The sequence below is a fragment of the Anthonomus grandis genome, chromosome 22 (assembly GCF_022605725.1).
Source record: "Anthonomus grandis grandis chromosome 22, icAntGran1.3, whole genome shotgun sequence".
NCBI classification, from domain to species: domain Eukaryota; kingdom Metazoa; phylum Arthropoda; class Insecta; order Coleoptera; family Curculionidae; genus Anthonomus; species Anthonomus grandis.
The window spans coordinates 37,542,550-37,560,166 of NC_065567.1; the positions used below are offsets into that span (position 1 = coordinate 37,542,550).

Consider the following 17,617-nt stretch of genomic DNA (forward strand, 5'->3'; position numbering starts at 1 on the left):
TAAGCAGAAAGTTTCTTTAAATAATTAATAATGTTCTTCTGAATTGCCTATTTCTTTTGGTGCCCCACAGGGATCAGGATGGTGCAATTGTGCGCGATATGCAGTGTCTGGAGGAATGGTGTAATTCCAATAGTATCGTGCTCAATATTTCTAAAACTAATATTCTGAACTTTAAGTGCGACTTAGGTGACATATCTTTGAACAATAAAACATTTTTCCATTTATGTACTACAAAGTTCCTCGGCCTGTACATTGGTGATTCCTTAAAATTTGACCCACATAATTCAGTTAAATAGAAAACTCTCTTCTGATAGGTATGCGCTTCGAATTATATCATTCAGCCTGTAATTGGCAGTGGCCCGTATGGCATATTTCTCTCTAATCGAGTCACATTTTCGTTATGATATTCCATTCTGGAGGTCTTGTTCAGAATACTTGTTTCACTCAGTATTCTTATTACAAAAACGTGCAATGCGGGCGATGTATTGTGCTAAAATTCGACAGTCGTGAAGACCATTGTTCCTTAATCACTCTGTCCTAACATTGGATTTTAATTCTGGAGACTATGTGCCTTGTTCACAAAAAGTTCAGAGAGGATCTGTATTTTACTTAGCCATATAATACAAGACTGATTGTTTTGTTATCTTTATCTATACCGATGTCTGAGCAAGTGAAAAAGTCCATAATTTATAATGGAAAAAAACTATTTAATCATCTTTCTTTCTCATTAAGAAAACAACATTGTAGGAACGAGGAAATCTCGGAAAACATTAAAGAAACTATTATTAATAAAATTATATTATTCCTTGCAGGAATATTTTAACGACTCTCTCAATTAGTTAATAGGTTTGAATGCATGTATGATGCTTTTTTTGTAGTTTTCTTCAAATGTTTTTTATGTTATTTGATTAAATCTTTCTATGTCCCATATTGGTTTAAATTAAGTTTACCCTCTATTATTTTATATGCAACTTAAAAGTAAAGGAATAATAAATGTGCTTTGCGTATTGACTAACTTAGAAATTAAGATAGATTAGAAATTAAGGATTAAGAGATAAGGCTTTTTACACAACATTATTTTGTTAGTTACAAATAAAGCTATTTTTTGACTTTGATAACCTGAAAATGTTTAATGTAATTTTTGTGAGAATAATGTTCACAATCTTCAAACTGACCTTAATTTCTTGTAAACATCAGTAAGCACTCTATTCCTTAATAAAAAATGTGGTGTTTTATGTGATGTCTTCTCGGATGTTATTACTCAAATTAGTGTCTCCCTCTACAAACACATAATTGGGGAATTTTTGTCAAGTATTGTCATTCTCGCTGTAACCCCATGCTTTATCTATGAATTTCTATCGCATGCTATTTCGGCACCCAATAAAGAAACTGGCTGAACAGGTGTTAGAGATATTGGTTAGTTTCATTTTGTTTTAAAGTCATTCTAACAGACGCCTAGTCGCGCAGTGTCTATTTGAGAAGCCTAGGGATAATTGATCGAGTATCACAAACATATCATTATAAATCGATCAGTATTACAGTAGATTCGTAGCCGAGTCGTCGGCGATTGCGCGTCACGTCACGTCCCCGGGAAAGGGTTTTGTTTTGAGGTTATTTTTTGTTATGAGCTGTTTTAACCGAGAAGTTTATCTCCCTTTTGTTCGAGATTATTTTTAAACTGTTATTTAGTGTATAAAGTCCGAATTAACATCGAGTAATGTTAAAAATATTAAAAAGGGTAACAGTAAGGCCAACAACACGGGTAGTTTATTTTGTGCACGACAACATGTATACCAATAAATGAATATCACACGGAGAATATTAGGAATATATTTGATATGTATATCCTTGATAGAAAGAAATATTTATTTTGTATTTTAATTAATTAATGTTATTACAAATTTGTCGAGACTATTGGAAAAAATTAAACTAAATATTCATGTTAGGATGCTTTGATACAATAAATCTTATTTTCTGTATCTTTTTAATTTAGCAATCTATGGTCTGCACTATCTAATTAAATGATATGGTATTGCAGGATGTTATTATTTATTATATCTTTTTGTTTGTATTTATTATTTCATAAAACTTATAACGAATTTTGTTTATCAGCTTTTATAACTTACTTCATAGTAATCATAAGGAGTTGACAGATGTGCTGTAACAGCTGATATAAGGCTGCCCATCATATTGCTAGAATTTCCAAACATTGAATGCATTGTAGGCCAGTAAGCTTTTAGATGTCTCCAGGCTAAAAGTTTTCCTTCGGGGTTTGCTGCCACAACAGCCAAGACTATTTTAACATCTTCAGACCTTATTGAGTTCTTGTCTAGAGTTTCTATCAAATATCTAAAATTAAGATGTAAAATATGTTTGTCAACTGATTTATTAATTAATCTACTTACCTTTGTAATAACCATGGATCGCCTCTAGGTTGACCTAGCGCTTTCAGAAGTAGTTTCTTTTCAGTTTCTGATGGCGTACTATTATAAGTATTCCAACAAAACTGCCATTCGGCCATACCACCGAATTTAATTCCCGCGGAAAAGACGACTTCTTTTAAATTCGGATCAATAGTTTCATTACTAATCATCCACTTTTGGAATAACGTCTTTGCTTCTGCAATTGTTTCATTTAATTCGCATAGAACAGCCGCAGAAAGAACTTTCCTTCTTAGAAGTCTGAAATTAAATTATTACGATAAATTTATGAGATATGTAGTATTAATAAATTTACCGTTTTACATTGTCATTGGAATCTTTCCATCCGACGTATTTTGTAATTGGACGTAGCAAATTCCTCATATAGCTAAGGAAAAGTTTATATGGCAGTGATTCGGACATTCTTCTGGCCCAATTTTTAAAATGTTTAATAGCAACCCCCCAAGGAAGGTAGTCAGTTTCTTTCACTAAATAAGCAGATAATTCAAGAGGGATAGTTGCGTTTAGAATTCCAGCTCTAAAAACATCAATTAATTATTGAATACAGGTGGTAAAGATGGTCACTTGCTAATTTGAATTTGGCACCAAGTCCTTTGCTTAGGGGCGAAAATTATCGCCTTGGAGGAAAAATTTCTTTGACAATAAATTTTTGTGTTCGACGATAGATAAAAGTTACTTTCTATTAAGTAATGCGAGTATTATTTTAAGTATGAAGTATAAAAAATTTTGTATTAAAATAAATAACATAATTTTCAATTCATACAATATAAAAAAAAGAAATTTTTGCTCATACCTGCATAAAGTAAATGCATCGTCTATAAGGTTTGCTCTGTCGGCAGCACTAAACATTGTGTGATTGTTTTTTAAAAGAGTAATTAAAGATTGCCACATATCTGCTTCATACATTACTCGGTAAAATCCTGATTGATTTACGTTTGCTTTGATCCATTTTAAATCTCCTGGTGCCTCAAATCTGACTAAAATATAAAAGCGTTTTTTTAAAAATATTTAATTTGTCCACTAATCTGAGGATATTTTTTTATTAAATTTTACAATAAAAATTTCTTATATTTCAAGAAGTTTTTACAGTCTTACCTTGGGTCAAGTTCATCCAAATCATATTTATTTCACTATCATTATTTGTTATATACGTCAATGGAACGTACCACTTATAATCGTATTTTGTTTTCACTAAAGATGTTTCATTTTCACTTTTTATTGATAATAAGAACCTCTTTTGTGTGGCGACTATTTCTCGTCCTTCGAGAGTTAGTGTTATTAATGGAAATCCCATTTGCTCAGTCCAAGTTTCCATGATGGTCTGAAAATGTATTTATTTCAAAGTTTTTAATTGAGAGTAAATATTTAGCACCAATTCAAGATTACCAAGATTACCAGCATTCATTGATAACTCAGAAATAAATAATAAACTATCTAGCTTAACAAACAAGAAAAACAACCAAAACTTTGATTCATTTTTCTACCTGAAACTATATCAAAAACTTCCATTATGAAACTGGAACTAGAATTGTTTACTAAATTTTGACTATAACTTGAGTTATAGTCAATTCGTTATACCATGTCTCCTATAAGAAGCATGCAACATTTACAGTCTAAAATGTTTATATTTCTTCTTTCTTTTTTTTCAAATAGATCAAGAGACGTGTATGCCGGAGTAATTAACTGATCAAAATTTAAGCACAACGGAACATCCTTCACTTGTCAAAGTATGGACGAGTTCCAGTCCTAATTCTCAAAAAGTTCCCTCAGGTCTTCCAGCCCTGATTTTTATAAATCAATTTGAGCTCATAAGTGAAATTAAATTGAGATGCAGTTAGCCTAATGCACACACAGGTAAAATGTAGCGTTTTATTTTTCTACTCCTTATGTTCACTAACGCTCCATTGATATTTCATTAATTTCAATAATTACATTAATAATTTCAGTCAACTTCTTTTATTCATATTTCTTTAAATTCACACTGTGAATGACACATTACTACTGTAACGCATCACTCTGCTGGTTTAATTATCCATGCTTTCTGTTGACGGTCCGTCACTTTTCTGATTGGTCTTAATTAAGGTTTTCTCTGATTGGCTGATATTGACAGCTCAGGCGAGAGGAGGGGTCGTTACTGATTTAGTCGGTACTGCATCCATTTTTCGACGACTTGGTCCCGTGTTGCAGGTAGGAGCGCACGTAAAAGGCCATTTTTTTATTTCCGAAGTTTGTGAAGCAGGAAGTGGCCAATAGTCCTTAATCTTGTTTCTTTAGGGAACCGTTTAATTCATAATTCTGGTGCAGGATGCCCAAGATTTTGATGGATAGAGAATGAAACTTAGCAAGGGTTTTACTTTTCCGTTTTCCTCTTTATTCTTCTTCAATTGTTGATGGCTGCAGGCTTTTGATTTCGCCAGAAAATTTCTGAAAGCGGTGGAGCTGGAGCCAGAGTTAGAGCTAGTATTAGAGATTCCCAGTCCGGATAGCTGAGCTACAAATGGCATACATTCACAGCCTCGGTTTTGAAGGCTAGCCGTTCATTTCTTGGATTAATATACAGGCCAGTTTATTCCATTTATTTAATTATTACTAACCATAGATTAGTCTCACTTATTTAAATTTTTATTAATATACCTTTAATTTCAATTTATTGCTACAAATATTTAATCAATATCATAATTTAATACGTCAATTTCTTATCTATAATATTAGTTATTTTTTGTTTAGTGTTTTTCAGTACTCTTTTTGGTAATTAAGTAGATATAACACCGTTAAGGCTGATATGCCTTAGGTAAAAAGGTTCATGAACTTTCCCCTGCGTAATACAAATATATACTAAAAATTTTAATAATTGCAATTTATTTTTGAAGTGCTGAAATCTACCTAGTAGTGAAATCATAATTTAAATGTTACTTTTGTCAAATTTATTTCAATCACATCAACATTATTCATATTTTAATTTATAGCAAATTATTAACATTTATCAGATTAGAACATGAGGTGTGTACATATCTTTGATGTAAATATAATTTGGTTGTATTGTTAAGATTTTTTTTTACCTCTTTAAATCTATTTTATCCAGGGTCATTTAATTGTTAATTGAAACCTATATACCAAGTCTTTTTCTTAGTTTTCTTTCATTTATAAAAAAAATTAAGTGGCGCCCTCTTATTTAATAGTTATATTCGAGTTTATATTCTCTAATAGCCAGTCATATAGTGAACCTTCGAACAATCTTAAGTTTCCAATAATTCTGAGCTACCGTCTGCAAACTCTTGGCAAAATAGTAACACTGTAAAGTTAACGCCATCTCCGTCCTGCAGCATTAAGGATTTTCATTGTAATAACATTGGAAAAGTGTCAATGAGACGTTTAAACCGAAGCAGTTTAACGGTGCTGGGCAATTTTTAGAGAGATGTATTAGGCAAGTTACAGGCGCTCCCCTGTAACTTGGTCTGCGGTTCCTTTCTTCTCTCAACACGAGCAGATCTATGCAACAGCATACACATTATGCTAAACCGAAGAGAAGAGAGTTCTCTTCGTTACCAGCGTTACCTGAATGGCCAGGTGCTCCGAACATTTGGATGTCATCGTATAGACTATACAATTTTGAAGAGCTGAAGAATTTGGTAAGAATGTTGGCAGAAATTTCTCAAATAAATGGGATTGCCTCTAGTGGTATTCATTATGATCGAATGTAGCTAAACTGCATAAGTGAGTTTAGAAATAGTTATCGTAATTTGCTTTCACAGCATAGACGGTATTACACCTAATGGCTAAACCGTAATGAAGTGTTTTTGAAGAAGAAAGCTTTTGAATGTGATAGATTTCAGTTTTTAAATGAGTTAAGCTTAACTTGTCTCAGTACATGCCTTTAAAATCTGCTTATCTTATCTGAATCTAGTATATTACTATTGAGCTCTGCGAAATTTGCAAAAGTTATTGATAATTTTCTTCTCGATCTCTTTTCTTCTTCTTTTCTCTTATACATTTTTAAACAGCCAACTAAACTATCAGAAAGTTTATATACACATTTGTATTTTGGAGTAAATATCTATAAAATTCCCTTTTCACTGACAAATTGGTTAAGTGTTATTGATTTCATTAAAATACTAGAAATATATTAATTACTGTTTATACCAGGATATTTTAAGATGTTATATTTTTTAATTAATTGCCTCCGTTATTGGAGAAAAGTACTGTATTTTTGCAGATAATCTGCTCTTGCAAATATTTTTTTAATCATCTTAATTCTCTTACTACGATAATTTGACATTTTATTTTTATTTATTTATTTCTAATGAACATTCTTTGATAAATTTATATATCACAATATTTTTTCTGTTGAACTAAGTATCTTAAACATTCTTTTCTTGAAGACTTTTGCCATTACTCATGGATCGGTCGTACATTCCCGCCAGACCTCTTGACTCTCTAATTAATTCCAGTTAGTAGAGGGACAGTAGGAGAACGTTTTCTTTCATTGTTTCCTTTTTTTACTTGGATTTATTTTTTTATTGCATGCTATTGCAGGTATATTGATTATCACACCTAAGAGTTGAATTGACCAGAGGTCTACATGATCGCGTGCAATAGAACATATTGGAGGTTTACAATTATCAGTAGTTTATAATAAATTATAGAAAATTTTGTAGAAAATAATACATACAGTAAGAGCAATAATACGATATCATTTTACAAATTGTAAATGATTTATTTTCGTCAGGTAATTCTGTTTGAAGTGATGAAAAATCAGTAAACACAAAAGAAGTGTGTTATATAAGTTACTGTCCTGATCTATGCGTAAAATACATAATAAATGAAAAATTTAGCAAATTATTATTGATCTTAGTGGTATTCTATATCACTAAAATTGATATACTCGATTCTGACATGTGTCGCGTGCAGTGTTCACTATTCAAGAATATAAAGAGTTTTGCAATAAGAGCGCAAAATTAGAATTGTGTACCATGTTTGACAATTACAATCTCACATGATTATGACGTCACAGATCGAAAGTTGACAGATAGGAGTTAGTAAACATGGAGCATTACATGGTAGACAATATATAGCAACGCGCCATGATTGTCAAAAATTATTATCAAAATGGTAAAAGTTTAATTGCCACTATTCGTAAAGCGCATAGAATGTTCGCTTGAAATAATGTTACTACTACATTTACTGTGAAAAGAATAATAAAAAAAATCGAAAGAACTGATTTGGTTAGTGACGTAAAACATGGTACGAGCTCGTAGAGGTCATTCAGAACCAAACATCACGGCAGTTTTTGACAGTGTGCCAGAGACTTTAACTTGTTATCGGGTAAAAGAGTTGGACATTTCAACAGGTATTCTTCAGCGAATTCTCACTAAATATTTGCAGCTGCATGCCTACAAAATCCACCCGACTCAATAACTTCTACCAGCAGACCATGAACAGCGAAGATAATTCATCAATTGGATCCTCGAACAACCTGCTGATTTTGCAAACAAAATCATCATTTTCATCTCGATGGCTTCATAATTAATAGGCCTGGTTAATAGGCACAACTGTCGCATTTAAGGTTTAAAACATCCACGACTAATTCATCAGACGGCCATTCATCCACAACGTATCACTGTATGGTGTACATTGCAGTCTGAGGAAAAATAATTGGACCGTTTTTCTTCGAAAACGAACTAAACCAGTAACGTTGAATAGCGAACATTACCGTGCTATGATAAGACAATTTCTTGTACCTCATTTGGAAGCTATTGATCTTGACGATATGTAGTTTTAGCAGGACAGTGCCACATGTCATATCGCCCGTGAAACATTGAAGATATTGCACGAGTTTGCTCCCGGTCGTGCCACTTTCCAAGTTGGTGACCAGCATAACGCCTTTAACCTTCTGGCTGTGGGGTTATTTGAAGTCACAAATTTATTTTAATAAGCCTGCAACTATCGAGGAATATTGCAACAATAATTGAAAGCTGAAATTAGATGCTGTATCAATGAAATACCCCCACATTTATCCAATATCGTTATTCAAAATTTCGTCAAAAGGATACGTATATGCCAGCAACGCCGTGGAGGCTATTTACAAGATATTTTATTTTATACATAAGTCCCAAATATATATTTTCTAAATCAATACATATTTACAATAAAGTTTTCTGTAGCAAAAATTGAATACTTTGCTACAGAAAACCATGTTTTATTGAAGACTGAAATCTTGCGCACTTATTGAAACACCCTTTATTTTTCCTCTCAGCGGCCAGAGCCGGTGGTGAATCGGCGAATTGATAAAAGAACGATGATTCCTATCTTTAAAGCTTTTACTGTAGTATGGTAATGCATGAGTATTTGGGCACGCGAGAAAGAAATTGGCATGTCTTGTATACCTAAGATGAGGGCAGCTTAGACAATAACCAACTTTCTAATATAAAACTCAAGAGATACGAATAAAGAGAGAGAAAGAGAGAAAGAGAGAAAGCTTCTGAACATTCTAACCATTTAACGGAGAAAAGTAAACAAGTTCAGAAGGTCAGAAGTACTTAAGAACAAAAGTGATTTTTAAACTTTTTAGTAATTAATTAAATAATATAAATACTTGAAGAGACGATATGAATATTTTTTTCTAAATTTAAATTTTCTGTGAATTCGAATATCAAAGCTCAGAATTAAAAAAAAGAATCTCATAGTCTTGTTAATGCCATAGAAAATAATAATTTAATTAGAAGAGATAATTTCAACTTATTCTTTAACCGTAATCGCAAGCCTCATATGTACAAATTATACTTACTTTAACATCTAATGTATGATTCGTACTTTCGGTTAAAATATTCCATAAATCCTTTGTTTCGGCTACATTATACTTGTATGTAGAAAGATAACTATTGAGGCCATTTTGTAAAGTATATTCTGGTAAAAAGTTACTTAGCATATGTATAATGGCAGCTCCCTAAAATAAATCCATTATAAGTACTAATATTCCCAACTGCAGCATAATAACATCAAATTTTCTAAAATTTTATAGTTCATTTATAGGTATTATTTACAAAAACAAATTTTATATTTGAATCCTATTTAATCTCCTATAAAATTTAGATAAATGTTACCTTGCTATAAGAAATAGTATCAAAAATATCTTCAATTTCATAAGGATCTCGAACAGCAATATTTATCGGATGACTACTAACTAGAGCATCTAAATCCATTGCCACTTGGATTTTATCAATCATGAACTGATCCATCATCTTCCAAGCTGAAAAATAATTGTTTACTCCTAAATATTCAAGGTATGTTGTCAACCCTTCATAAAGCCATAAGTCTGTCCACCATTTCATTGTGACCAAGTTGCCAAGCCACTAAAATTCACAAATTCGTAAGGATTAGGTTTAAATAGCAATTTAAAATTTACCTGATGTATAATTTGATGAGTGATGGTTGTTGTTATCCATTGTTCAGCAGATGTGTATCTCTCCTGTAAACTAGTTGAAGATGTCTCTCTATATGTTATTAATCCCCAATTTTCCATAGCAATTTCCGAAAATGCTGGGATGGATACCAGGTCTACAAGATTAGAGCAACCAAATTACGCTTTATATTAATATAAAAGGCTTATTGTATCAAGCATAAAGTTTTATCTGGACAATGATTTTTCTTAATTAGTATGGATAGTATTCTCGCTTGTATAGGTACCCGGTTTATTTAATTGCACTTTCATGATCAAAGGGGCATGTTTTCATTGGACTATATTTTATTTATTTATACCATGTAAAATGTAATTTACTTTTATAATACTGAAAAGACCAACAACATGAAATTAAATTAGTGAAATATTCTAAAGCTTAATTCAACTTCGATTTTTAAACTATAGGTATTTAAAAAACCGGAGTTATTGGAAAAATTATTATTTGCTCATTGAGGGTAGTTACAATTATGTATGAAAGATGGTTAGGTAAATGACTGCGGGTATTGTAATGACTTAGACTTATGGCCCTTTATTAATTTAATAAAACTTACCTAATTTTGGTAAAGAATAGGGAATACCAAAGAAATCTTCAAAAAATTCCAAAGAACGTACAGCAGAATTTAATGCTAGTTTAGCATTTTCTTTAGAAGGCAAAGTGCTGTATACTGACACTGAGACGCCTCTCTCAGTTTGGTTTCTTATATTTGTATAATCACATATAACAAAGGCTATTAAGTAGGTACTTATTTCCACGGTTTCTTGAAAATCATCCCTTAGCTAAAATTACAAAAAAAGATAATTATTTATGTTTATATAAATCCTTCTTAAATTGGTGCCATGGCTTGATTATTAATATTTTTAAATGTAATAATCAGCTTAAAGAAAGATATATATTTGCAGTTTTTTTTAAACTTCATCCAAAATTGTTTATCTAAAAAATCTACCGAAATGCTAAGGTTTTATTATTTTATGGACAATCTGTGCTTTAATATTTCAGAGCCGCGCTAATCCGAACTCTCTCTAAAGTAGATAAATTATTACTAGACATAGGAGCGCATGGACGGAAGAAGAAGAAGAAAAAGAAAACCAATCGCTCTTTAATTCCTATACACTCTAAGAACAAAAACATGGAAAATTGTTTGCACCGACTTGGCAGCTTTGAAGGAACTCAGGAAGACACGAAACTACAGTACTACTCTCTATTCTCTAATCAGTATCTTTTCAGTAAATCTCATTGCAGCATCAGTGTTCGTCATTAATTTACCCAGTTTAGTTAGTTGAAAATATCTTTCTACTATTGAGTGACGTTAATGGTGTGATGGTGGAAGGTCAATATCTACTTTGAACAACCTTGACCAGATTTAACCTAGAACCTCATCAATGCAATGAGAGATAGCTGACCCGCTGCTCTAAATATTCACACTTTCAGATAATACAAATTCTTAATGCGTGGTTCACCTTTATTAGTATTCCTCTACAAGGTGTTTCAGAACTATGGGATCAAACTTGTAGGGGTTATTCAGTGCAATAGTAGAAAACATTTGAGTATAGGGACATATGTCCGGGAAATGGTCCCTACAGCCCTAAGACACTATAAAATTTAAAAGAGCATTAAATTGCCTAAATAGCATTTAATTTTTCCTTTTGGAAAGGTATTATCATAATAATTATCTGAATGTCTCGAATCAAAATGTCTTTCTCCAACCTGAATACACCGATTTAGACGTCGCACATGATTTCCACGGACTTTAGTAAAAATTTGGTATTTGTTTTAAGTGATTCTTTGTTGTTATAATTCGTCTAATTAAGTAATTATTCTATTTCTACTGGAGTTTTATAGACCAAAGGCTTTACATTTCCCCACAGGAAAAAAATCTAGCGACGTTAAATCGGGTGATCTAGGAGGCCAAGAAATAGCTCTACTCTTATCGTTTTTAAAGATAACAACACACAAGCATCGGTAATTTTTTTTAAATCATCAGCTATAAAATTTTTAAACATTGACATTGATTTTGACATTTTGAACAATTGTTCTGATGATATCATGTACAAAAGGCAAAAATTAAATGGACTAAATTCTATTTAGGCAATTCATCGTCTTTCTAAATCTTAACGCGTCTTAGGGCCGTAGTTCCATAGTGACACCTTTCCGGATATGGGTGTCTATACTCAAATGTTTTCTACTGTTGCACTGAATAACTCCTACAGGTTTGATCCCATACTTCTGAAACACCCTGTATACTATCATCGCCTACTTAATTCATGATACATCAGGTATTATATCAGCTGACCATCGGCTATGGGCAGCAAAGGATTCGCCGAAGGGTTTTAAAGGGAATGAAACAACAACCAGATATTGGCTGTATGAAAGGTGACGCAGAAGCCCTCCCTCAGTTATCCGATTTTGAAATATATAGCAGTTGCATATACACAAACTACTCTAAGTACGCGAACGCCAAGTATTTATTTTTCAGAAATTTTAATTTTCTAAATTCGTTATCTAAGTCAGCCTTTTTACTGGCTCAAACTTAATTTAAGAACTTTTTGACTGAAATATGTATAATTTAAATAATAGATATTTTATTATACTTACTAAACCAGTACCCATATAAAATCCGAGATCATCTGTATTGACGACTGGTGTATTAAAAAGCGCAATATGAAATCTGTCTCTAAAAATAGTTAATTTAAATTTAGCCTTAAAATGGGGTTCATCAAAACATGGGAAGGCAGTTCTGGCAAATGTGGGCTGAAAGTGCGTGGCAGCCAAATATCTAAAAATATATAATTAGTTATTAAAATATGATTTAAATAAAAATGTAATTAAGTAACAATTAATTATTGTTCAGCGACAGACCATAAATTTAATTTACCTCTTTTCACCATCAGCACCCGTATAACCTGTGATATAAAATCCTTCCTGTCCGTGATGTAACTTAGTGTTAAATCTTATTTTTAAGGTATAATTATGTTTCTTCTTAAACTTCTCTTTAATCTCGATATAGATTTGCTGCCCTCTGATATATTCTAATAATTTAACAATAGTCAAATTATGCCCTCTTCTATCTTGAATTATTTTATCCAAAATTGTCAAGTTATGACCATGTAATACTATAAAGTTTGTTTCCTTGTCGCAGTGAAATTCTATAGAAATTTGACCTAAAAAGTATATAAATATTAGACACTAGTTAGCACCGAGAGATCAAGAATAACAGCAATATGAATATAAAAAAATATACACAACAACTTTGAGTTTATTTTTCTTATTCTATTTCGTCGAATTGTAGAACCAAAAATTACTCAACTCAAATGTAAAGGTTCTACCCAATATATATGTGATAGAATAGCGACAATTAATTATAGTCTTTTTGATTTCAATAAATCACCAATTACTTCAAAAACATTTTTTTATTACATCAAAACAACGTAGCGGCTTATAATTCAATCTTGAACTGAACTTACTTATGTAAAAAATTCGAAAAAATAAACGAGAGTACCGCGACGGTCCAAGAGATAAGGCGATTCGGAATGACTCTAACATATGTACAATACAATTATAGCTAACATATGTATATTTATTCTTCGTTGCGGCCATACTTTAACTGGGTACCAGAGCATCCCATATTGTAACACGCGATCTTATATTAAGTACGAGAGTTATCATTATTCTGTCTACGTTTGCCTACACCACGTGGTTTTCATGCTATTTACTCGTATGCCATTTAATGTTTTATTCGTTACTTTTAATTCAGATTAATTGCATTTAATTCAAATAATTTTGTACTATCGTATGAAGTACAATAATGTAGGCAATGCTTATCTTCTATTATACAGGTTCAACAAGGCTTATAGTAGTGCCCACATTACTTATTTCCAAATGACTGTGCGATTCAGCTCGTCATAACTTACTGGAAAAAAACTATATAAGTTAGAGGTTACTTCTGCATTTCCTTAAACTTTAAATAACAGAGGGACAGCTGCTGCTGAGTCTCTTAGATCTCTTGTGTTCTTAGTGCGTTTCTCTGATGTTGATAATTTTTTACTAGCTATAGCTTCTAGGACATCAATGTTGATGGATACCACAACATTGCTATTCTCGTATACGATATGATTTTCCTAGCAGATATTAAAATCGAGATGTAACTAATCGTTGGCTGAAGAGTTGAAGAGAACCTTTTTTCATTTAACTCTTTAGTTAACAAAACAAATACTCTTGCTCCTAGAAACTTAGGCAAAGATGAAACAATTAGCTTAGCAAGCGATTTACTCTGTAATAGCAGATAGCTTCAGGTGCTAAAGCAATATAAATAGAATATTAAAACTACAATCTAGGTATGACTTTTACAAGTTCATTATTCAATATATCGGAAATACCTACAGCTGAAGCGGCCGTAAGGGCTAGGCAGACTAGTCAGTACGTCTTTTCATACCGAATGCATTTTTTCAACCCACATGTACAAGTAAAACACATAATTTCTAAGTACATAGTGATACTAACATGATTTGCACTTGAACATTCAGAAAATAATTGGAAGAAGAAACTTACCTCTTACTTCTAAAGTAGTTAAATTGGGATGAATAGTTAAATTATATCTGGAAGGTTTTAAGGTGGTCGGAAGACGTATGCTGTTCCAAGGGAAGATTTGACCATTTGTAGCTTTAGGAATAAACGCGCGTGTCAAGTTTGATTCTTCGCCCACATAATTTGGCGGCTTTTCTCCGGCACATGTGCATTCTGAAACATCAAAATAGAGTTAACTTGATGATGAAACGATTTTTTAAAAAATCGTTCGAGTTTTCTAGTTTTAAGTACTATGGTGCGTTTTTAAAATTACTATTAATAATTAATTATTTTATTTTAAAGTTTCTAAATTCATAAAATGTATGCCAAAACACGCCGCTCGCATAGAGATCGGGACGTGACGTCACTTGTTAGTTGTTGACCTTATTTTTACGGCAAGCATCAAGAGTAATCGCTCAGTAATAGTAGTGAGAACCACGTGTTTTAATAAAACAAACATTTAAATTAATTGTTGTTTAAGATTGGACATGGATACACAATTAAAAAAAAATATAATAAAAGTGTCAGACCATATAACAAGTTAAAAAAAGACATAATATGATATATTATGGCGGTGCAACTCGGGGACATACACCTAAATTTTTTTGTCAGTTTTAGCATTTCCGGTTAGAATACTACTGATGTAATGTCACTGTCAAAAAATCTCTGACATAGTTTCCTCTCTATTAAGAGTTAGACTGGAGATGATTGGAACTTTTTTTCTCTATCATAAGAGAAATATAGAGTTTTGGCTCTATAATCTCTATAAGGTGACAACAGCTTGTTGCTTAAATAGCACGTATTTCAGTTGTTTGTAACTTAAAACTATAAAACTCTATATAAAACTTAATAATATACAACAGCATGTCTTATTTAAATTAACAAAGGTGATATCTACTCTCGGTATAGCTGAAAATGCCATAACTGCCAAAGTATGCTCACTGGTTCTGCTGAGTCGCTAATACTAAGATTGTCTTATATCCATTTTTTTAAATTTTCTATCAATGTCATTCCTAGAGGAACAATCTTTATTCTAATAACTCTAAATTATTGCACTATATTTGTTTTATGCATGAAATAACACAAATGTTAAAATTAAAAATGTTAAAACGTTCCTTTAGTTCGAGTTTTGTTCCATCCGATACCTAGATAAATCTCTAAATGTCGTTTATCTTTGCAATCATTACAGAATCTACATTCGGTAGATTATTTGATTGCGCTTTTATATAGCCCTTATAAGTCATGTTAACATTTAAAGTAAATCAAATAAATCAGAAGAAAATAAAAATAACACACAACGCAACAACTCAAAAGCGACTAAGACAAACGCCAGCTATAAACGTATATAGTTTCCGTGCATTAAGGCGGAAACAGACTATCATCACGTCATGTGCACAGTATGTGCAAGTCCACTTACGCGTAGAATTTTGTGTATCAGAATCATACTGTTGTCACCTCACGTATTCACGGCGCGTTCGTCTGCTCTCACATGATAGCACGCCTCTGTTATCCCGCCAATTTACATTTTGTAGTGGAACGTGACATTACGCTTAGTGTTTTGATACAGGTTTTGGTGTAAAAAAATCATATAAGTATATGAAAAATGGACAAGAAGTTAATTGAACTTGTAAGAAATCATGAAGTGCTATACAATCACTCATCAGCCGAGTACAGCTGGTCCCGATCCCTACGATTCGGCAAGAAGCTTGGGAAGAAATTGGTAGACACTTACAAATAACAGGTAAATTCAGTGATTTTGTTCTTTTATTATTAATATGTATAAACGCATTAGCAGACGACATACACAGTTTATACGGTGGAACTTTCTAATGAAATGAATGAATTTTGACCACGTATTAGTCCTTAATTTTTTACCAATTTATTCTATTAGAAAGTTCCATGCTGTAGATATAGCATTTTTCCAATATCGGACTTCTAATATGCCGCCATCGCTATTCCTGCCGTAGGAGCCAACGTCAATGGCAATAAACTTGTAGTCTGCATCAACCAGCGCCAACAGAACTATCAAATAACTTCCCTTATAGTTGTAGTATGTGGATCCTGCATTAATAGGGCACTGAATATTAACGTGTTTGTCGTCTATGGCAGCAACGCAATTCAGAAAATTCCACAGTTGGTTAAATCTAGCTGACGACTTCTTCCATAACTCTTTCGTTGGTTTTGGCAGTACAATAGGCCCTAAATTTTTCCATATGGCATCACACACTTCGATTACTATTTCACGAACTGTACTAAATTCCATTCTATAATTAAATCCCATACTCCTAAACGAATTTCCAGTTGCCAGAAATCTGAAACAAAGTGTAATATGTATTTCGTTGGTTTTACTTCTAGCGGACAACGCCAAGACAAAATGGGATAAACTTAGACGATGTTTCTGTAATGCAAGAAATAGACGCCTGTCTACACAAAGTGGCCAGGCTCTCAAAAAAATTACGCCGTGGAAATTTGAACAGTAGATGATATTTTTGCTGCCGTATTTAGAAGGTCGAAGGTAAATAACTTTTGAGTTTTAATTACAATTCTATGTAAGTGTTGTTAGGACGCGCGGCAATTTGCAGAAGTCTCAAAGTGAACATATAATTCGCGTTCCCGACGAAAGAGAAATTAACGACGATGACGTTGACGCAGACGAATAGCAAATACAAGAACGCAGTACAGACGCTGAAGATATAGCTGATGAAGGGGATTAAGAACATATTGCAGTTATACAACAACAAACACCTTCGTAAGACGATATATTGCTCGCCGAAAATACTAAAACATTAGAGCACATGAAGAAAAACGTGTTCACAAAAAAAATACTGCAGCCGAGAAAATGGTGGCATTAATAGAACAAAATGCTGCTCTCAGAAAAAGAAAATTCGAAGAGAAATTAACAGCGCAAAATAAATATACATGTTTTGAAGATATGGACGAAACTGACATATTTTTCCTAAGTTTGATGAGAATGACGAAACAATTACCAAAAGCCGAACAAGCTGCAGTTAAAATAACAGTGAGCACTGCAATCCTTCAAGCTGAATTGAGAAGCGCACAAGCACAAAGTGCTCCAATACCTGCACCATCTTCGTCATATGCTTTGCAACCATTATTTTCACCTCACGACAATTCTAGACAGTCTACGTTATCATCGTC

General features: G+C 32.5%; 1 protein-coding gene across 6 annotated transcripts in view; it reads right to left on the reverse strand.

Moving 5' to 3' along the window:
* The window catches only part of LOC126748736 (endoplasmic reticulum aminopeptidase 1-like), a 48,608-nt gene that overhangs the window by 9,003 nt on the left and 21,988 nt on the right, over window positions 1-17,617 (reverse strand). For all 6 annotated transcript variants that reach the window (XM_050458146.1, XM_050458151.1, XM_050458149.1 and 3 more), the window contains 12 exons: window positions 14,444-14,632; window positions 12,771-13,056; window positions 12,491-12,671; window positions 10,449-10,674; window positions 9,844-9,995; window positions 9,542-9,790; window positions 9,226-9,384; window positions 3,537-3,762; window positions 3,235-3,418; window positions 2,737-2,958; window positions 2,406-2,681; window positions 2,127-2,349 (listed from right to left, as the gene is read on the reverse strand). In XM_050458146.1, the coding sequence (XP_050314103.1) occupies window positions 2,127-2,349; window positions 2,406-2,681; window positions 2,737-2,958; window positions 3,235-3,418; window positions 3,537-3,762; window positions 9,226-9,384; window positions 9,542-9,790; window positions 9,844-9,995; window positions 10,449-10,674; window positions 12,491-12,671; window positions 12,771-13,056; window positions 14,444-14,632 (2,573 nt within the window). The remainder of the gene's footprint in view (window positions 1-2,126; window positions 2,350-2,405; window positions 2,682-2,736; window positions 2,959-3,234; window positions 3,419-3,536; window positions 3,763-9,225; window positions 9,385-9,541; window positions 9,791-9,843; window positions 9,996-10,448; window positions 10,675-12,490; window positions 12,672-12,770; window positions 13,057-14,443; window positions 14,633-17,617) is intronic.